This window comes from Acomys russatus, chromosome 5 (genome assembly GCF_903995435.1).
Source record: "Acomys russatus chromosome 5, mAcoRus1.1, whole genome shotgun sequence".
NCBI classification, from domain to species: Eukaryota; Metazoa; Chordata; class Mammalia; order Rodentia; family Muridae; genus Acomys; species Acomys russatus.
In genome coordinates, this window is record NC_067141.1 from 44674463 (window position 1) to 44697227 (window position 22765).

Consider the following 22765-nt stretch of genomic DNA (forward strand, 5'->3'; position numbering starts at 1 on the left):
GAGGCCTGCTCTGCAGAAGGGAATTAATTCCTAGTACTGTAAGCCCGATCAAAAACCCATAGCCAGGAGATCATAGAATTTACAGGGAAATCTAGGACTGGTATCTTGCAAAATGGACATGTTACCAAACTGCCAAGTAAGTATTTATATTATTTATATTTATCTCCATTGATTACTGTTGCTTTCAACATTGGCCCCAGAAGCTTCTTCTGAAGTAGAAAATAGTTAATATAGGATGCATAACTTGTCCAAGTATTGATGAGAGATAATTGAGTGCTCAGCCCTAAATAAGACATCTTTATCAACCCCTTCCCCTTGCAAAGTACAGAGAGCACTACAGAAGAGGTGGCATAGACTAAATTACTTGTCAAATGAGGTCACCTTTGTGATGCAAACCGTACCCAATCTTGTAGAGGCACTAAAAGAATAAAATATAGGACTTCGAATGCTACCTAAGTAGCTTCTGTATAATTTTAATTGCATAAAGAGTGTGATGTGCATATTCAGGGCATGAATATTGTTACAGTGTTCAAAATGAACTGGTAAAATAGTAAAGTGTGTTCTTAGTTTATTCTCTGTGGAGCCCTGGCTGGCTTCTAATTTATGACCCTGCTTCCTCAATCTCCCAAGTTCTGTGGTTACATGGTATGCCAGACCACTTGTTTAGTTCTTGAACAGCTTGCCTAAATACACTTGGTAGTTACTGAATCCCTTTGTTAAAATCTCTGGGGACAGTACTTCGTAGAGAGCAGGTGACCAACCACGGTGTGTTAAGCAGAACTTCATGGCTCTGGCCTGGCAAAGAAACTCCTACCTCCCATGGCAAGTTTAACAACTCATTTGTTTTTCTTAGTTCTCTTGACCTGCATCTTCACCTTCATTCCTTAGAAATTATTGAAAGACAGGTTTTGGGGTCCACAGACTACACCATGTATGCTACGATGGGTAAGTGCAAACCTTTCCCTATGCTGAAAATGATACCGTTCGGAGAGTAACTTTTGAAAGTGTCCAGGTCTAAAGACAGAGGCTTTCCCAGTTTCTTTCTGCACTGCATACACTTTCTAACAACCCCTCCAGAGCCACTCTTGAGATGACTAACTCAGTGGCTCTCTCGAAGTATCCTTCCCCACAGAAAGCGCTGAGCACCAGCCTGGACTACTGCACTCCTGTGCATGCCCAGGCTCCACCAATAGGCACCCTTCTTGGAAGGCTGCCCCCAACACACGGAATTTTTCTGATTTTTTTTTTCCAAAATATCTGTTACCTCTGAACGGTTTGAACTTGTTCTCCAGGTCAAATTCTTGTCTTCCTAGGCGAGACAGGTCAATTCGAAGATCAGGACAGATGGCATACTCCTCAATTGTTTTGCTGATCTGGTATATTTTATCTGAGACGGCATCTGGAGCAGGACCTAAAATTTGATACCCAATATGTGTTTATTTTTAAAGCCTCCAGAATTCCTATCAGAGAAACATTACCGGCCTCCTGCACTAGGGAGGAGGAATTCGTTTAGTTTCCACACAGTGAACAAAGATTCACAGTTCAATTAGACCACGCATTTCCCATGTTGTATTCAGTCACTGTGGAGGATATTTGACCAGCCCTGCCTGCTCTGTGTAGACCAACAACCCACATGTTTGTTTTAATCCACTTTTCTAAGCAATGATACATGCACTCTAAAAATAGTTTTACACCTGCTGGGGAGACCTGGTTATGTAATCAGCTTTATCCAGGAAATGAGACACAAACAGGATATGCATTTGACAGAAGTGAGGGATTCCAGATTTAAACCACAGCTCCCAGAGTGCACCTCAAAAAAAAAAAAATGAATTCTACTCCTCGCTATTGTCTCATTGATAGATGCAGTTATCCAGGTAAATTGATTTTTCCCATTTACACTCTCCGTTACAGCTTTGTTTCTTAAAATGAGAGGCAGGTAAAAGTCCCTGATATATTTCCTCAGTCAAAGTGGCAACAGTGGTAGAGCGAGAGAGATTTTAAATGAGTTGAGGATGAAATTATTTGTTTGTTTCCTCCTCTTTTAAAACACACAAGCCTTAGTTGTTTCTTTTTGTTTGTTTGGTCTTGGAGAATGTTAGGAACTAAATAAATAAGTATGCTGAATGGCCAAAAATATAAAAGACAGCACAGCTAGGTAGTTTTTTTTAAATGTGTGAATCATTGTTGCTGACTATAATGTAACTTTCCACTGAACAGAAATTGTTTCTAGATTCATCTCATTTCCCATTCCAGAGACTGTACTGTTCAATATGATGACTACCCACCATATTTAGCTACTGAGTACCTGAAATGTTGCTATTCAAAGTAAAATTGTAAATTGCTACAATTGTGAAAAAAAGGCTACAATTATAAAATGCACATCCAAATTTTAAGTTAGTACAGACAGCAATGTGACTTGTTATATAATACTTTATATTTATATATTGAAGTATGCTGATATAGTACGTTAAACAAACTGTGTTGCCTAGATGTTCTTTTTTACATTTTTTATACAACTATTAGAAAATGTTAAATAATATATGTGGTTCTTAATACATTCATATTGAACAAAGCTGCCTTCTTTGAATAAGAAGCAACAGCTCCACTCCAGCACGTAAGGCAAGAGAGACCCTCATAGGTTTATCAACAGTTATCTTAAATGGGATGAGTGAAAACCTCAAGCGCTCAGACGAGCCTGGGAGATGGATCAAGTCAGTAAAGTGCTTTGCCACATAACCATGAGGACCTGAGCCTGGATCCTCAACAATCACATATTGTAAAGAGCAGGCATGGTATCCCATGCCTATAACCCTGGTGCTGGGGACAAGGGCAGGAAAACAGGAAAAGGATCGAGCTCACTGGCCAGCTAGTCTAGCCAATCAGTGAACTCCTAGTTCAGCGAGAGAGATCTTATCTCAAAAGACAAGGCTGATAGTAATAGAGGAAGCCAACTGATATTCTGATATTAACCTCTGGCCTTCATGTAGGCACATAATTATACATATGTGCGTATGTACATACATACACTCACTTTCCAGGTTGTGGGACTGAAGAGCCATGCAGAGGGGGAGCCGGTCTGGAACAAGAGTAGGGTTGAGACGTGTCCAAACCCTAGAAATCTCATCCTGAGATCAGCAAGAGTAGGACTGCTCCCTCTCTGCCCTGGGTCTGCATGCCCCAGCACACATAGCCCTGTGCCTCCACCCGTGCCTTCCTGAGGAGGTCACATAGCCTGTCTGCCAGGTTAAACTTCCTTTCCTCTTATAAGGTAATGTCCAGCAGCACCTGGAATTCCTCCTTGTGCATATGAGGCATCCTCAACAGCCTGGCCCCAGCCAATGATGTACACTCACCCCACAGAGGTCTAAATAGCCTATGTTCCTCCCAATTAAATGAGCAGTCTCACTGAAGCTGTCTCCCGGGAAGTCTGTTTCTGGAATGCTCACTGCTGCCTGAGATCCTGCACTGCACTCCCCTGAGCTCAACTCAGCTTCCCTCCCTCCAGTCCAGCTCAGTGTGCCTGGTACCCCAAAGGGGGAAGCAGACATGGGGTGGCACCAGGTACAATAGTGCATTACTTGCCTGTGTATGTCATGATTATGAAGTCTGAAGTCTAACACCAAAGCACACTGGTTTATTAAACCAAAGCGTGTTCTAGCCAGAGTTTGCATAGCTCTACATAATGATCTGGGGTTACTCAGTCACCCATGCTGATACTCTCAGAATCAGGGGCAGATCGCTGTGAAGTACCGTGACATTAATGTGAGGAGATGTCATGCTGAAACCCACAATTCCACAGGCTACCAAAAAGCATTTGAATGTTTAAAAAAAGACCCTTAACGTGTCCCATCCCCGTGACTTACTTCTGCGTTTACTGTCATCATCGCTGCCTGACACTGTTCCCACTGCTCCTACTCCTTTAAATCCTTTGAAAAATGTCGTACTTGAGCTCCCGAGGTTAACAAAATCTTTATCATCCATTTGCCTGACTCTGAACCCACTCTACACTCTTATTTGTCACTTTCCACCACCTGATTAATCCCAGAACATCACCCTAATCCTAGCTTTATTGGTTTCTTGTCACAACAGGACTCTGGGGTCCTCATGTGAGCCAACGTGTACGAAAACTTATATAAAACACACTGGATATGTTACAGGGAGCTTAATACTCAAAATCACAGAATATTACTACCCTCTCCAAGTGGAAAAGCCGAAGTCATAAAGCATGGCGTGTCTTTGTTTGAGGTTTTTAAGATTTTTTAAATTTTGTGTATATGGATGTTTTACCTTCAAGTTTGTATGTGCACCCCATGTGTGCAGTACCCACAGAGGCCAGAAGAGGGCATCAGATCACCCTGTAACCAGAGTTATAGACCAGACTATTATTAGCAGCTTGTGGGTACTGGGACTCAAACCTAGGACTTGTGAAAGAACAGCCGGTGCTCCTACTCTAAGCATCTCTGCAGAGGCAGGATGGCAGCCTTGAGATGCTGCCTTTGAGTCCTCACAGTCTAGGTCAGCTTGTGACACAGCAGCCAGCCCTCATTACCATCTGCCCAGTGAAAAGTGGGTAAGCCGATGGAAATACCATCCTCTGATGAGATTAATGTAGTTCTTATGGGGCCCTGGTTAGTTCCTTGGAGAGGAATACTGTTATAAAAAGAGCAGTTCTGGTCCCTGAGCCCCTTTGGCTTCCTGTCTCATCACGTCACTGTTCTTTTCCTCTTATATGTCCGGCTACAATGATGTCACCCATCATCATGTGATGTGGCCAGAAAAGACCCCACAAGCGGCCAAACATGTGGGGCTAAGTGTTCTAAACTTTTACCCTTCAAATCTGTGAGTTAAACATCTTTTCTTTACACCACTCAGTCTTAAATATTCTGTAATGGTAACGGAATTGGACTATTACACAATCACACTTTTCTCCTCTCATGCCTCACAGAGACAACTGAGACACTTATAAGATATGAGAAAGGGGCTGCCAAGCCAGACATCCTGGCCTTGATCCCTGGAGCCCACATGATGAAAGGAGAGAATGACTGCCAAAAAACACTCTCCCCCGTCCCCCCAACTAAACAAATCAATGTAAAAATATTTTCTCCAACATAATATTCTTATTATTTGCAAATTTTGTACAATGTACCCTGATCACACTGATTCCTCCCATGTCTACCCTCCCACCCTTGCACCCTCCCTCACCACAAAAACCACACACACAAAAAAAAAATCCAAAAAACACCAACTTCAATTTGTGTTGCCCATATGTTCATTAGAGCGAGGTCAAACTCCCAGTGGCCAGTCCCTAAAAGAAAACTGAGTCCTTCCCCACCTCACCCCACCCTGCCAGAAACCATCAACTGTGAAGAGCTATACTTCAGCATCATTGTCAAGTGTAAAGATAATTCTTTAAGGTAGGAAACTATGTGCTGACACAGAATGCCTGCTTGAAATTTATTATCCATTAGGCCACTTATGTATTCTACTTTTCTACAAAATACCAAACTTTGGCTCGTGGTTCCACTAGTGTATGAACATCTTGGAAACTTCACATTTTATCTGAAATCTTCAAAAGCTGCTGCTGAACTGGATGTAGGCCATGGGGAAGCATTTTCTGAGTGAGACAGCACTGCCCTAAGCTGGCTTTCAAAGATGGGGCATTTGTTGCATGTGGTAACGCACAGGTTAAATCCCAGCACTTAGGAGGCAGAAGTCAACCTGATCTACACAGTGAGCTCCAGGTCAGCAAGGGCTACATAGTGAGACACTGATCCAAAATGGGGGTGGGGAGGGGCAGAGAAAATGAAGAACTCAGGAAATTTGGGTTTTGCTTTGTTTTCAAAATATGTTTTATTATGTGTAATTGAAGTCCACAACATGGTTTTGTGGAATCCATACAGAAAATAAAGTGAGGCCAGGAGAGATAGCTCAGCTGATAACGTGCTTGCCTTCTAAGCATGAGGGCCTCAGAGCTCTGGTGGCCATGTGGGGAAAAAAATAGAAAAAGGAAAAAAGCGGGGAAAATGGTGGAGGTTGTGGAATGCATTTGTAATCCTTGCACTGAGGACAGGAGCAGTAGATCCCCAGGGCTCACTGGCTGGTCAAACTAGCTTACAGGGCGAATTCTAGGCCAGTAAAACTTCTTTAAAAAACAAGAATAACCCTAAAGGTTGACCTCTGCCCTCTATATGCACACACATATACATACATATATACATATATACATACATACATACACATGCATGTGCACACATGTGCACACACACACAATAAATAAAATGGTTACTATGATGGATCAAATAACATATCTATCATTACACAGGTAGTTTTCTTGTAGCAAAGCACCTAAGATCAACTGAATAAAATCATGAATACACTGCAATTCAATCATCTGTAACACTCCTCCTGTACATTAAATCCCTAGAGTTGTTCATCCAACATGCCTGCTTCCTTGTGTCCTTTGGCCTCTATTTCTCCATCTTTCCCTCAGGTCCTCACCAACAATGACAAGTGCTGGTTTTATCCTCTGTCTCTATAGAGCTGACTAACTCTATTCCACCTGTAAGTACGCTCACACTTACTACACTTAGCAGAATGCCCTCTGGGTCCATCCATGTTGTAACAAATGGCAGGGCATCCTTTTCTAAGGCTGAATACTATGCCATCATGTGTCTACCGCATTCTTCATCCATTCATCTATTAACATCTATATCTTAGCTATTGTGGTTAAGATACTACAAAGAAAATGGGAGTGTAGATTTCTTTGCAATATGGTGGTGCAGCATCATTGTGTGTAGAGCCAAAAGAGAGATGGCTTGCTCATATGGAAATTTCGTTTTTCCTTCCTACTGTTTTCCTTAATGGTTATAGCAATCTAAGTTCTTTCCAACTGTTCTAGGCTTCTCTTTCTCCCTATCCGCTCAAACATTTATCGCCTGCTATTTTCATAGTAGCCATCCTAGCAAGTATAAGGTGATAGCCCATTTAATTCTTGAGTGTGCTACTGTATTGCCTAACATGTATTCTACCTAAAGAATGTTTCGCATGTCCTGAGGAAGAACATACCCTACTGTCATGAGACAAAAGTTCTATTCATGCCTGCAAGGTCCATTTGGTGTAGAGTACAGCTCACATCCCATATTTTCTTGAAAAGTTTATGCCTTGTTGATCTACCCAGTGTTGATAATGGGATATTGATGTACCCTACTATTGGTATCCCAATACCCCATTTCTTCCTTCATATCCATTAAGGTTTACTTTTTGGTATTTGGGAGCCTCGGCATTGAGCACATAGAATCTTATAGTTCTTATTGCCTTTATCATTATCCCTTTATCATTACATGATGCCCTTCTTTTTACCTTGTAATAATTATTCAACTTGAGTTATATTTTACCTAAGTGTTACCAGTCTTGGTTTCCTTTGGTGTCTCTCTTTCAGAAATATCTTCTTCTGCCCCTTCCCTTGTGACTTATGTGTGCTCTGAAAGCTCCCAAGAGTCTAGTCCAGACAGCTAGGAAATGGCTGTTTTTGTGCCCATTCAGCCACTCTACATATTTTAATTGAAGAAGTCAATTCATTTGCATTCTGGGCTGTCACTCATAAGTACTTACCCCTCCCACTTAGCTGAGTGCTCTCTGTTGTTTCCTAGGCTCTTTGTTACTTTTTTCTACTTTTTGTGGTTTGGTGATTTTTCTATACTATTGTTGATTACTTCCTCAGGCATAGATGTGCTCTAGTTTTTCCTTGTGGTTAGTGTGTGTGTGTGTGTGTGTGTGTGTGTGTGTGTGTGTGTGTGCGTGCATGTGCACATGTGTGTGTACATGTGTGTGTATGTTGTGTATGTGTGCATGTGTGTTCAACATTCAAAGTGAATAAATTATTCATGGCTTATGAATAATTTTTATTACTTTTTAAATAATATTAAATTTTAAATAATATTAAATTTTAAATAATAAAAATTATTTTTTTAAATAATGTGCAAAATGGCTAAAGGGAAGCAACAATAACAAATTCTTCTTTTCAGTGTACTGTTGTGCTGTTTTGCTGGTGCCTGGAATAATTCACAATAATGACTGGGTTTTTTTAAATTGAAAGTCAGCTTATGCTCTCATACACAAACAATGCAATAAAACTTTGACAATCACTGCAGGGGGAGGGAGGTCTGACTAGAGATTAGGTTATAAATGGTAGTAGAGGACCAGTGTTATTTTTGTTAGATATGTGTGATGGGTTAGTCTTCATTGTCATTCATTCATTCTTGACTGGGTTTGGAATCAGCTAGAAAACACACCTCTTGAGGCTGTTTCACAAAGGTTTAATTGAAGAGGACAGGCCCACCCCAGTTGTGGGTGGCACCATGCCATTGGCAGAAGCCTCACACTGAATAAAAAGGGAAATACAAAAACGCCAGTCTTTTCTCCCTTCCCTCCCTACCCTTCACACACACACACAGCAGCAGCCTCCCCCTCCTCCCCTTCCTCTCCTTCCTCCCCTTCCTCTCCTTCCTCCCCTTCCTCCCCTTCCTCCCCTTCCTCCCCTTCCTTCCCTGAATCCTTCCTCACTTCCTCCCCTGAATCCCTCCTCCCCTTCCTCTCCTTTCTCCCCTGAACCCTTCCCTTCCATGGTGGACTGAATCCTTGCAAACTGTGAGCCAGAATAAACCCCTCTTTCATTAGGTTACTTCTGTCAGGAGCTCATCACAGCGAATGAAAAGTAAATAGCACAGCATGCTACTATAGTTGTGGGGAGATGTATCTTTCTTTTTAAAAAAAATGTTTAGGTATGAAACGTCTTCATGCTGAATTTTGCCTTAAAATACCCCGGGGGGGGGGGGGGGCGATGATTACCAAAATGAGAGAAAAAAAAAAAAAGCAATAATGGATAACTGGACACCATGTGTGACTCTTCCTACTTTTCTATACATTCTCGTTTGTGTTGTTGTTTTGCTTTTGTTTTTATTTATTTATTTATTTATTTTGCTTTTTGGGTTTGGGGTTTTGTTTTGTTTGGTTGTTTTTGTTTGGTTGGGTTTTTGTTTTGTTTGCTTATTGCCTGGGCTAGCCTCACTTTTGCAGACCAAGCTGGCCTCGAACTCAAAGCAATCTGCCTGCCTCTGCCTCCCTGAGTGCAGAGATTACAGGTGGGCACCACCGAACCCACCTGCATTCTGTTTTTTAAAGTAACTCATCTCACAGCTCACTAGGACTCCACACTATGCATTTCTATACATTTAAAAACAAATTAACTAAATCTGTATATATATGTAAATCTGTGTATATGTGTATGTACATATATATGTAAATGTGTGTGTGTGTGTGTGTGTGTGTGTGTGTATTGAGAGAACATCTCCACTGAGATGAAGACTTAGGCAAAGTTCATTTGCCTCTGAGCAGCCTTGTGACCTTCCAGAGTAACTCAGTCTCCCGGGGCTTCCATTTGTTTCTTTGCAAAATGAGAGCGATATTTTAAATGGCCTTCAGCATATTCTCTAACTTTAAAAACCAGAGTCCCCTTGTATCAGTTAAGTGTCAACTATGCCATCTTTCACTTGGCCGAAGCATAAAGGAGATCAACAGGCCAGCCCGTGCATCTGAGGGGGCCATATGTTACTTCCTTGGAACGACATCGCCTTAGGCACCTCACTGAATTTTCTAAGCTGGCTCCTCTCTGCATTGCCTGTCTATCATCAGAAAGTATAATAACACACGAAGAAATAAATCAGGTAAGGCGTATTTGGAACCACATACCTCCATTAGCAACATTAAACTTCACTCCAAACTCTCCCCCTGGCCCTCCAGGACAGTGGCTGGCTGTGAGGATGATTCCACCAGCTGCCTTGATCTTCCTGATAATGCAGGAGACTGCAGGTGTCGACAAGATGCCATTCTGTCCAATAATCAGTCTTCCAATCTAAACAATCCAGGGAGGAAAATCAGTTTAAGGCTCATGAAATTAAAAGCATTTCAGCAGGAAGAGGTAATCCATCTCCTATTCAAAGAAATTGAACAGCTTTTATGTTAGGAAAGCCGAATAAAAGGAGTACCAGCATTGTGTGCCCCACCCAGTCTCCAAGTCCATTTGGGGTATTCATATCTAGTCTTCCACTGCTAACTAGTAGTTACTTAAAGATCATTGATCTCTGGTAGTTTGAAATAATCTGCTTTTGGTGACCAACAGGCTTGCTGAGGTCACATAAATTCTTAGTTTAGGTCTGCCTCAGAAACTATAATGATGAAGGTGTTAGAAATGACAAATAAAAAGAAAAGGACTGCATCCTACTCCTCGCTTCTTCGGTATAATACGTTAATCTCGATTGCCACATTAATGCAATAGAGAATCACCATGGAAACAAGTCTCCAGACATGTCTATGAGGAATTATCTAGATGAGGTTAGCTGAGGGAGGAAGAACTGCCTTAAATGGCCATACCATTCTATGAGCTTGGTCCTGGGCTACATAAGGAGAAGAAATCCAACAGAGCAGGAGCATGCACAGCTCTCTGCTTCGGGACTGAACATGCAATGTGACTAGTCATATCCCACTCTTGCTGCCATGCCTTTGGGTTTCTACTCCAATGTGAGAGGTAGAAACCATGACAGCCCTCTGAAATGGTACTCACAGGGCCTACCTCGCATTATTTTCTATTTGTCCTCATAAACTTTCCTGCATCATAGATTATCACCTAGTACTTTCCATATTATTTATTTACCCACTGTGTATAACCCCCAAGAATTATTTATTCACTGTTTCCAAATAACCTACAGCAAACCTTCCAGACAGTAAGTGTGTAGTAAACATCTGTGAATTGGTTAGTATTAAAACTAATGAACAAGTTCTCTATGAAAAATAAACTGGTAAAGGGGAAGATAGCAGATGATACCCATGAAGGTATGATGGTTACCTTTGTCAACTTGACACAATTTAGAGCCACCCAAAAAGTCTCAGTAGGGTGTTATCGATGTTGAATTGACCTGTGGGCACACCTGTGGGGGACTGTGTTGATTAACTGATATGGGAAGGCTCAGCCCACTGTGGGCAGCACCATTCCCTAGGCAAAGTCTTGAACTGTGTAGAAGTGGAAAAACCAAGGTGAGCAGAAGCAATCAAGCATGTATAAATTTATTTTTCTCTGTTATTGACTAAGGGTATGATGTGACTGAAGTTTCTGCCTTGTCTTCCTCACAAGCACGGACAATAGCCTGGAATTTTAAGTTACTTTTGTCAGGGAATTTCATGACCACAACAGAACTGAAATTAGGACACATGATCTGCTAGACTGTCCAGATGAGGGTAGGGACGCTTAACCATCAGCTGTCCTACTGGAAGGGTGAGAGAAGAAGAACACTCGTCTAAGTAGCAAAGAAAGAAAGAAAACTTTGTAATGCAGAACAGGTGAAAAAGTCCATAGTGCATCCTAGAGGGCTCAGCTCCAACTGGGTGTGCTTTCCTCACAGTGAGGGCAACAGCAGCATTTGGAATCGCGGGTTAAGGCAAAGAGATACTCGCATAAAACTCACACTGTATGTTCAGTGACAGAACACTAAAGAGCACCGAGGAAGGGAGATGAAAGCCACACCCAACGCAATGGATGGGATGGTGCTGGGAAACTTTCTCTTCCCCACACTGGACTAGAGGGAAATGAGAAAGGTTGCACATAGTCAAAAATGTTACATGTGCGAAAATGCCATAGTTAGATACATATTGTATATAATTAATACATGCTAATCAACCTTTAAATGAATAAATCAAAATTAAAAGACCCCCACTGAGTCAAGAGCTAAGCTAAGGCAAAGGTCCCTCCCTGCCTACGTGCTCAATCTGGGAACCCAGGGAAGCATAGGACACATGAAGGAGTCTTACACACCAACGAGACATACCCATAAGGCCCCAGGAAAGAATAAACCGTAGTAGAGCCACAAGTGAATGGGGACTAGGAACATAGTAAATGCTGCAAAAACAATGAAATTTTAAGAATTAATCCATATTTTTCAATAATAACTCAGAATAAGAATAGTCTTAAGGGTTGGGCATAGTGGTGCAGGCCTTTAATCACAGCACTTGGGAAGCAAAAGCAGGCAGATCTCTGTGAGTTCGATGCCAGCCTGGTCTGCAAATTGAGTCAAGGACAGCCAGGGCTATTACACAGAGAAGCCCTGTATAGGAAAAAAAGAAAGGAAGAAAAAAGAATAGTCTTAATTTTCCAATCAAAAGGCAACAGGAGCAGATGCAATTAAACACCAGGACCCAGCTGGACATGGTGGCTCACTGCTTTCACTCCCAGCAGTCAGGAAGCAGAGAGAGAAGAATTTCTGTGAGTTTGAAGCCAGGCTGGTCTACATAAAAATATGGATACATAGTGAGACTCTATCTCAAAGGAAAAAACAAACAAACAAAATCCATGTATTTGGTTTTTACAAGCAACACCAGCTGTCTAGCAAAGACAAATATGGCCTTGGAGTGAACAGATGAAAAACAGACAAGCCAAGCAATAGAATTAGAGAGCAAGCACGTGTGGCCATACTAATGTGGGCAAAATAGACTTGAAGACAAAATTAGTCTGAAGAGATTTTTTTAAAAAAGGGTTACTGCATAATGGACCAACCAAGTAAACAAAAGTTACAATTACAAAAATGAAAAGCATGAAACATCGGTGTACCCAATTTCATTATATGAAGATAAATAATACTTGATGTAATAGCATAGACTGGCCTCAATACAGCTTCCATGGATGATTTTAATGTCACTGTCACCAATTGACAAGTCACCTAGGATCCCTAAAAACTCAACAAGGAAACATCAAAGTTAAGTAAAAGAGGTCAAATAAACTTAATAGACATCTATGCATTATTCCACCCAATACTCTAGAATATACATTCTGCTCAGCAAGCTGTAGAAACTTGTCCAAAGAAGAAACAAAGCAAGTTGTGACAAATATTGGAAATTTGAAGTGATTTCATCTATCTGATCACAATTAAGTACACTAGATCTCAACAGCAAGAGATCATAGAATGTACAAACTCACAGAGATCAAACAACACAGTACCAAATGATGAATGAGTGATCAAGGAAATTATGAGGAAAAAATTTAAATCCCCAAACCAAAAGAATACACCATACCAGAGCCTCTGGTATATGATAAAAGGCCTTTTAAGAGGAAAATTTATAGGCATAAATGTCTACTTCTTAAAAAATAAGAGTAAAAATATCAGAGAAATAACAGAAAAATAACTTAATGATGAACTCCAAAGTCCTAGAAAAACAAAACAAGACAAAAATCATTAGATGAGAAAGAAATTATAAAAACAACAATAGAAATTAAATTATTAACAGAATATATAAAGAATCAATGAAACAAAGAGTTGATCCTCTGATGAGATAAATGTGACTGCCAATCTTCTAACTAAACTAATTCAGAGAGACAGACAGACAGGCAGAGCAACAGAAACAGAAACAGAGAAAAAACCCAAAGTCATAAAAATTATTGATGATAAGGTGGACATTCCAGAAAACACCAATAAAAATCCAGATCATTGGAGAATATTTTTGTAACATTATTCTAGTAAATTAGAAGACCTAAAAGAAACTGATAAATTCCCATACATATACGTCCTTAAAACAAAAGGACGTAAACAACTTTAACTAGATCTACAAAAAAATAGAGAGATTGAAGCAGTAACAAACCTTCTGCCAGTTCTAAGAGCCTGGCTTCGTCACTGCTGAATTATACCAGACCTTTAAAGAAGAACAGTCACAAGTGCTCCTCAAACTAGTTCATAAAATAAAAAGGGAAGGAATGCTGTCACTGCCCCGCCCCCCTCCAAAGGCAGAATCGCTCTAATACCAAACCAATTAAGGGCACAAAAAAAAAAAAAAAAAAAAAAAAAATAGAAAATTATAGGCCGACCTCCCTGATGAATACACATACAAATTTTTCAATAAAATACTTGCAAACTGAATTCAACCACACATTATTCACCACAACAAAGTTGGCATCATTCCAAGATGAACATTTTGACACGTGCAAATCAATAGGTGTGATGCATTACATCAACACACTCGAAGATGGAAATCATCTCAACAGATGCAGAAGAGGCTCTGGACAGAGTCCAACACGGTGCCATGATGAAGCCCCAAGAAACCAAGAATAGAAGAAACATACCTCAACATAGGAAAGGGTATAAATGACATTTACCCCCACATTGTTCTAAATAGGGATGTTTGAAATTATTTTTAAAGTCAGGAAAGGGCTAAAAGGTGTGGTCTTTCTCCACTCTTATTCAATAATGGTCCTTGAAGTCTTAGCCAACGTGATAAGGCAAGAGAAGAAAATGGATATGGGTGGGAAAAGTGATCCTGATCCCTATGGCAGATGATATAATTCTGCACATGAGAGATTCTGAAAATGTCACAGGAAAACTCTCAGCACTGGTAGAAGCTTTCAGCAAAGCTGCAGCGTACAAACCTATACACATAAATCAGCAACATTTGTCTATCCCAGGAACATGCGTGATGAGAAGAAAATCGGGAATTCAATCCAACCCATAAGAGCTTAAAAAAAAAAAAAAAAAAAAACTGAGGTAAAAGAGTTAGGAAGAAACCTAACTAAGAAAAGGAAAGATCGCTACACTGAAAAGTTCAAAACAGTAAAGAAAGAACTTGAGGAAGACACTAGAAGATATAGTGAATTGGCATTGTTGGCAGAGGGACAGTGACTTTATTACTTAAAGCTACTCGATGCAATCCCCACCAAGGTTCCAATGACAGTCTTCATGGAAAAAGAAAAGCAGCCCTAAAATTCACGTGGAAGCACAAAAGGCTGCAAATAGCCAGAGGAAAAAGAATAACGCAGGAGGTATCAACATACTTCACGTCATGCTCCACTCCAGAAGCATAGTAACAAAAATAGCATGGCGCTGGGACAAAGAGAGCCACGTGCTCATAGAGCAAATGGAAGACCCAGAGACACACTTGCACACATCTGTAGCCGCCTGAGTTTTGACAAGTTTCAAAAACACGCACTGTAGAAAGGAGGGTTTCTTTGATAAATGGTGCTCAGGGAAGCTGCTTATCCAGAGGCAGAAGTGAGAAATTAAATCCCTACCTCTCACCCCGTACAGAAATCAGTTCAAATTGATTAAAGCCTTAAGGTGAGGTCTGAAACTCCAAAACTGTCCAAGGAAAGCATAGCAAGGGAAGGACTTCGTGAAAAGGACGCCGGTAGCTCAGGAAACAGCCTCAAGAACTGGTAAGTGCGTGGTGGCGCACGCCTTTAATCCCAGCACTCGGGAGGCAGAGGCAGGCGGATCACTGTGAGTTTGAGGCCAGCCTGGTCTACAAAGTGAGTCCAGGATGACCAAGGCTACACAGAGAAACCCTGTCTCGAAAAACAAAAAAAAAAAAAAAAAAAAAAGAACTGGCAAGTGGGTTGTGTGGAATTTAAAACTTCTCCAAACAAAGACAACAATTAATCAAATGAAGAGACAGTCAATACAACAGGACAAAGTCTTTGCTAACTATATATCTGACAGTGGGTTAGTGTCTAGAATATATGAATTAACTACAAAATTTGAGGAAGACACTACAAGGTAAAATGAAGTGGCATCACTGAAAAACTGGCAGCGGCTCTATTTCTAAAAGCTACTCAATACAACCCCAGACAAGCTAATGGAAAAAAAAAAAAAAAAGGCTAACATACATTCTCAAAACAATGCATACAAATTACAACAAACGTGAAAAGCTGGACCTCATCCTAGCCATCAATGCAATGCTAATTAAAATTACACTGAGACTCCATTCACTTCTGTCAGACCCCCAACCATACAAAAAAAAAAAAAAAAAAATGGCAGCAAGGGTCAGGGAAAGAAAAGCCAGCAATGTTGGTGGGCGTGTAAACTGATATAAGCTCTATAGAAAAAAAAAAATCTTAACAGCTGTACCAGTCCTCAAAACATGGCCAGTAGGTGTAGCTCAGCATCTCACATAACATTTGCAGTTCTGTGATCACTGCAGTACTATTCACAACTGACAAAGGATGGAGTCAGCCTTGGTGGTGGTGCTGGGGGCGGGGTCAACATAAAGAAGAGTTAAACTATGTTATTTGCTGAAAATTAGACACAACTGGAGATAACCAGATTGAGCCAAATAAGCCAAATTCAGCAGGATAGTATTACACTTTATTCTCGACCTTTGTGTGTTTGGTGAGTGTGAGTATCTGTGTGTGAGTGTGAATGAGTATATGTGTGAGTGTGGGTGGGTGAGCATATATGTATATGTAAATGTGTGTGGGTGGGTGTGGGTGGGTGTGGGTGTGTGTATGTATACAAGAGTGTGTGTGAGTGTGTGTGTATTAATATGAAAATATGTATGACTGAGTCTTGTGGGTGAGTGTGTGTGTGTGTGTGTGAGTGTGTGTGTGTGAGTGTGTGTGTGTGTGAGTGTGTGTGTGTGAGTGTGTGTGTGAGTGTGTGTGTGTGAGTGTGTGTGTGTGAGTGTGTGTGTGTGTGTGTGTGTGTGTGTGTGTGTGTGTGTGTGTGAGTGTGTGTGTGTGTGTGTGTGTGTGTGTGTGTGTGTGTGTGGTGTTTGAATGTATAAATAACATGATAGGAGAAAGACTGAGGGAGGAAAGGAGCCTGACAGGATGAGGGAGGGGGATATGTAGGGGGAATAATATCAAAGCATACAATATGCTTGAAGGAACCACTCTTTGCGAAACCAGGACTGCACAATGACAAAAATCCAGTGCAGGAGGGAGGGGTGAGGAGAGCAGAGGCTAAAGACTGTCAGCGGCATTTAGCTAAGAGTTCCTTAAACTGTAGAAATAAAGTGTTGTTCAGTTTGTGAGATGTTTTAATGGCTAGAACATGCAAGCGGCATGAAGAATGGCAGGGACATGCTGTGGTAGCCAGTGTCCACACAGCCCACAGTGAGCCTTGCCTTCTGGAAACGGGGCCCCGTGCAGTTCCCTATGCAGTGCTGATCAAGGTGAGCAATACAACCCCACCAGCCCCTTCCACGGAGGGGCTGAGAAGGATGCCGACACTTCCCGCCTGCCTCTCCCGACTGCTTATTCATGGAGACTTTGGTAGCACTATATTCTGAAGACCCTCAAGGATCCCTGTGGCAAGGCCTGTGCGTGGAGCAACCGCAGCCTCCCACCAATAGCCCGTACCATGTGGCAACCTCATGAGTGAGTCGTTTGGAGCAGATCCTCAGGCCTCTATCAAATCTTCGTATGACAAACTCCTAGCAATACCCAATGGTGGCATCATGAGGATCGCCAGGCAGAGGTGGCCCATCTCCTATCTCACCAAGGCAAGAGAGAGCGAATGCATTCTACTACATAAGCCACTCAGCTATGCTCAGTTTTTAACCAGTAGGTAAGACTGGAGCTCTGAGGAAGCAGTCAGATATAATGCCCAATTTTATACCCTTAATAACTACCGGTAGATGCCCAGCAGTACTCCTGGACCAAGACAAGGGAGACAGATGATGACAGAGACACCCCATTATTATCCAGGGCCCTGACAAAGCACCTTCCATACACTTCCATTAAAACTCCCATTGTTGCTCAGCTCATGTTATTGATTATCTACCATGAAATAGTCAATGTGCAAACAAGGACACACACGACCTCACCACTTCCCTCAAGAACATCTATAAAGTGCTAATGACTCCCATCCATAACTGTTTGTCTTCCCCATTGTCTATACTTATTCTTAAAGAAATATGTTTTTAACTGGTAGACAGGAGGCTGGCATAGAGCTCAGTGGCTGGGCATTTGCCACGTATGCTTCATGAAGTCATGGACTCCTTCCTTGGCACAATAAATTAGTTAATGAATAGGTTAAAAAGTTGGAAAAGGTGTCTTGTGGTGCATTTACTTGAAATGAAAATTTTAAAACAATCTTGTCCAGTAACAAAGAACCAGTTAGACAAAGTATAATGGGGAAAAAAAAACACTTATGGAATACTATTTAGTCATTTAAAAGTAATTAGTTCTAAAGTTTCCAGCTGTGGCAAACATAGTTAGCAGCCCACAAAAGTTCAGTAGAGGATATAGCCAATGGACAGCTCATTCTTCATGGTGTGTGTTGGGGCGGGGGAGGAGCAGGGATTTCTCTGACATGAACTCTAGTGCCCACGATTTGATCACTTCCCGTTAGCAGGGAGGCCCTATGGACACAAAGAGGAAGAAGAAGCAGGCTATCCTGATGAGACCTGATAGGCTGTGGTCAGCCAGTGGGACAGGAAGGCCCCCATGTCAGAGGTCTAGGGGAGGGGAATAGGGTGGGAGAGGTAGGGAGGACAGGAACAGGAAGATACAACTGAGGGGATAGTATCAGAATGTAATGTGAATAAATTAAAATAATTTTAAAAATTCAGTTAGAGGGACACATGAGAGTGAAGAGCACTAGAAGTAAGCAGAGTAAGCAGGGGGCTTCTGTCCTGGTTAGAGTTCTGTTGCTGGGATAAAACCGTGACCACAATCTTAAGGAGGAAAGGGTTTATTCCAGCTTACAACCCCTAGGATCATTCCTTCACCAAAGGAAGTCAGAACAGGAACTCAAGTCAGGAACCTGGCACCAGGGGCTGAAGCAGAGGCCTTGGAGAAGAGCTGCCTACTGGTGTTGCCCTTTACTGCTCCACTGCTTTTATATACAACCTAGGGCTACCTGCTAAGGAGCTCAGAAACATGGGTTTCTGTTCCGCTAGGCTGACCTGCCCTCCTTCCCTGGTGAGTGTCCAATCTTGAGACAGCAGAGATCAACTCTAAGCTCCAAAACGGCAGCATTCCCCTATGGTGGTCAGCTAGGGAGCAGGTTGATTCATTTGGGCCAGTTCCATTATGGAAGGTTGGAATTTTTCACTAACATGGACACACAGAGAGGAGGACACACGGAAAGAAGGTGAACACAGAGGCCAAGACTGTGGCTGAGCAATGTGTCCACCATCCCAGGAAGCCAAGGAATGCCAACAGCCACCAGAAGCTAGAAGAGCCATGGAATAGATCCTTCTAGGGAGTCTCTGGGGAGCACGACTCTGCCAATGCCTTCATTTCAACTTCTGGGCTCCAGATCTGTGAGAAAATAGCTGCTGTTGTTTTAAGCTAAGTGGGCCATTTGTTATGGCAGACTTAACAAATTAATACAAAATCTGCAAATGAATATAAAATCAAGACCCCCTCCTACAGCTGCCACACAAACTGTCAACAACATAGTGGCTAACACAAGAATGTGCTGGCTTCCTGTGGTTCTGAGGACATGAAGTACAAAACCAAGGTCCAAGCAAGACCACAGACCCTGGAGAAGAGCCTGCGGTGCCTCCAATTTCTGGTATCTACCCATTACCCTGGTCTCTGTCTTCCCATCATCTTCTCCTCTGCATGCCTGTGTTGTTGCCTCTTCTGCTAGCCTTCCCTCTCCCAACTAACCCAAGACAAATCTCATCAGAAAAGTCACAGCTTTCAACATCCAGCAGCTATTAAGATAAATAAATGCACATTTGAGACTCAGGGAATAAAGGGAAGGTACCCAACTTGAACTACATAGGAGCTTGTACCATGTCTTAGTTCTGTGATAAAACACCATCTCCGTTGCTGTAATAAAAAACACCCATGAACAAAAGCAATTTATAGTCCATCATTGAGAAGAGTCAGGGCAGGGACTCCTGGCAGGAGTTGAGGCAGAAGTCACAGAGGACCACTGCTCACTGCCTTCTCCCCATGACCTGTTCAGCCTTCTCTTTTATGCCCCTCAGGACCACCTGCCCAGAGTTGGTAGCACCCACAGTGGACTGGGTCCTCTCAGACATGGCCACAGAGAAATATGATGGGGTCATCTTCTCTTTGAAGTCCCACTCCCCAGACACTTCTAGCTTGTGTCAAGTCAAGGAGTGGGGTGCAGAATATATATACCCCTTAATCTCTCTGAGCTTAATGTATTTATGCAAAGCCAAAAGTACTCACTTAAGGTTCTGTAAGAAAAACTTTTAAGCCTAGACATGGCTGAATATAATGCTAATGTCTTCCCCAAACCCTGGCACTTCTTAAAATTATGTTTCCCTAGGTGGTAGGTTCTTTAATCCATTGTTTCACTTTCTGGGAAAGTCCTAGAAATACGAGCCTCTGTCAAAGTAACAGACAACTACCTCGCAAACAAACCAGAGCCTGCTTACCTAACTGGCTTCAGTTTGGAGTACAGTGCTGAAAGGCAAGATCTGCCTTGTGTTCTTGGGTAAAACCCAGGCTCAGCTGGGGAAGGCAACTACAGTATTCCCGAGTCCCAACTCTGAACCTCCCACTGCATGGATTTGGTTGACTCTAAGGATGACCCAACCCAGAACCAGACTCCTTTGGAGGGACCTTATTGTCACTTAAGACCATTTCTATCTATGAAGTGCTATAGCTAGCAATATATACAAAGACGCCTGTTTCCTGTCCTCTTTGTTTAACACACACACACACACACACACACACACACACACACACACACACACACACACACATGAAGCCCAAAGCCAAGCAGCCACGAACATGAACACTAAGTGCTCACTCTTTAAGTCCCAGCTGTCAGAGAGGGTTGCCAACCCTTAAGGAGTGCTGCGTGAGTGAGGAGATGGATGGCTCAGTGGAATTTAGAGAAAAAGCAGACTCAAGGCAAGGCATGGATGTGGTTACCCAAATATCAAGGGACTTCTCCATTTGCACATGCAATTGTCAGCTATGTGCTTTCTTACATGGGGACCAGATGGGAACCACCGGATGCATCCCCGGCTTCCTGGACCCTTGGAAGGCATTACATACACTCTGCAGCTGGAAGGCGGAGTGAGGGTACAATTTGAATCAAACCAACCCAGACTTCTCATGCAATTCCTAGTGTCTGGACATGTGAGGAAAACTCGCAGGCATATAGAAGTCTGGCCCATGTTACATTGCTCAAGCAGCCTGTTAGGAAAATCTCACTAAGATTGGGAAATCTAATTGCCTTCAGCTGGAAAATGGATTAAAAACTGGAAGTTATGCTCCTCCTAGCAAGCAGGTAGTTAAGTGCTTGGAGAATGCTCTGAGCCTCACTCAGTAAACTGCTAACATTCTACAAGGTAATCACCTCAGTGGACAAAGGGTGAAAATTGCCAATGTCCATTGCATCTCCTGGGGTGAAGAAGCAAAAGGGAGTTACAGAGCTGAGACAAGCTGGTACCCAACAGAAAAGTCTATTAAAACACTTTGCTCCCCTGCCTCTGTGGCTCTGGGCAAGACCCTGAGGCCTCTGCACCTTGGTTTTGATATCTAAAGGATCTATATCACATGATGGGAACAAAAGAAGTAATATAGCTCATCAGCTTGTCACGGTGCCCAGCACGAGCAATCCCTCAGCACATCCTGTGCTCAGCCTCTCTCTAGCTGGTAACAGTGAGTGAATCAGTGCGTCATTGTCATCAGGTACTAACTTGAAATATGTTACTCCTATGTTAATTTTTGTCAAGCATTTATGAGGTACATAAGAAAACAAGCCAGGCATGGTGGTGTCCGCCTTTAATCCCAGCACTTGGGAGGCAGAGGAGGGCAGATTTCTGTGAGTTCAAGGCCAGCCTGGTCTACAAAGTGAGTCCCAGGACAGCCAAAGTTGTTACACAGAGAAACTCTCTCAAAGCACAAACAAAAAACAAAACAAAAAAGAAAAGAAAAATAATCTGTAGTCCTACCACCTACAACTATTATCAGCATTCCCAGGCTCCGCCTTGGTCTCTGCCTGTTTCAGTTGTCTTCACATGTTTTTACAAAAGGCAGTTACTGCTTAATATTTTCCCCTGGCCCCCCTCCCCCTACCTCTCTCACTCTCTCTGTCTGTGTGGGTGTGTGTGTGTGTGCTTCCATATGCTTTATCAAGCATCCTTAGTGTTAGTTACCCCCCAATCTGCTCCTGTCCTCCCTCCCTTCCTCATTAATCATCACCCATTATCCTTTTTTCCCCTTCATACCACCTCGTCCCCTACCTTCAACCCCTTTCTAGTTTCCCAATTCCTACAAATACTGCAAACCATAAATCTCCAAACCCATAAATCTAAAGACTCAAAGCTAAAATATACATATGGAAGACATGTGGCATGTATCTTTCTGAGTAATTCTTTTTATGGCACTGAATAATCTCAATATACTTTTATTGGGTGTATAATCTTCCATTATTTCAATGAACTATTATTTACTGACATTGTAAAGGTGTTTTACCTCAAGTTTCTATAAGTAAAACAATTACTACATGTTTGAAGAATGAAGCCACTGTGAGGTGTAACAAACTGGATATTATTTGCCAAAAATTAAGAAAGCAAGTTGGTTCATAGACTGTGTCTATGGCATCCTTTTAGCCACAAAACCTGCTCACTAAGAAGTAGGGGCCAAAGTCTATGGAAGGGAGTGAAAGCATCACATCACTCAGATCTTATATTGTCCTGCCACAGCTCCTTGCTGACCCTGTCTTCTTGCGTATACCAGACTGGGCCACTGGCTCATCAGTGCCACTGAGCTCAGCTCACAAAGCCATCCTTGTGAGGGAGAGGCCAAGAGCCATCAGACTCATGCACCTTATATTCTTGCTTTCACTCCATCACCACTTTCTACTGAATGTTCTGGAAACACAGGTTGGTAGGGAAGATCTGCATATCTATTTTAGTTCTATGATGGCATCAACCATCTCTGACATTGGGGATTCTGTTCTGTCTTCTGTGAAGGCTAGTGTCCCTGTCAAGTTAACAGACTTGGAGAGGGGCT

General features: G+C 42.1%; 1 protein-coding gene across 1 annotated transcript in view; it reads right to left on the bottom strand.

Annotated features, from left to right (window-relative positions):
* The window catches only part of Pgm5 (phosphoglucomutase 5), a 170041-nt gene that overhangs the window by 134637 nt on the left and 12639 nt on the right, over nt 1–22765 (bottom strand). The window contains exons 2-3 of the mRNA XM_051146273.1: nt 9748–9910; nt 1265–1411 (exon numbers count right to left, since the gene is read on the bottom strand). Of these exons, the coding sequence (XP_051002230.1) occupies nt 1265–1411; nt 9748–9910 (310 nt within the window). The remainder of the gene's footprint in view (nt 1–1264; nt 1412–9747; nt 9911–22765) is intronic.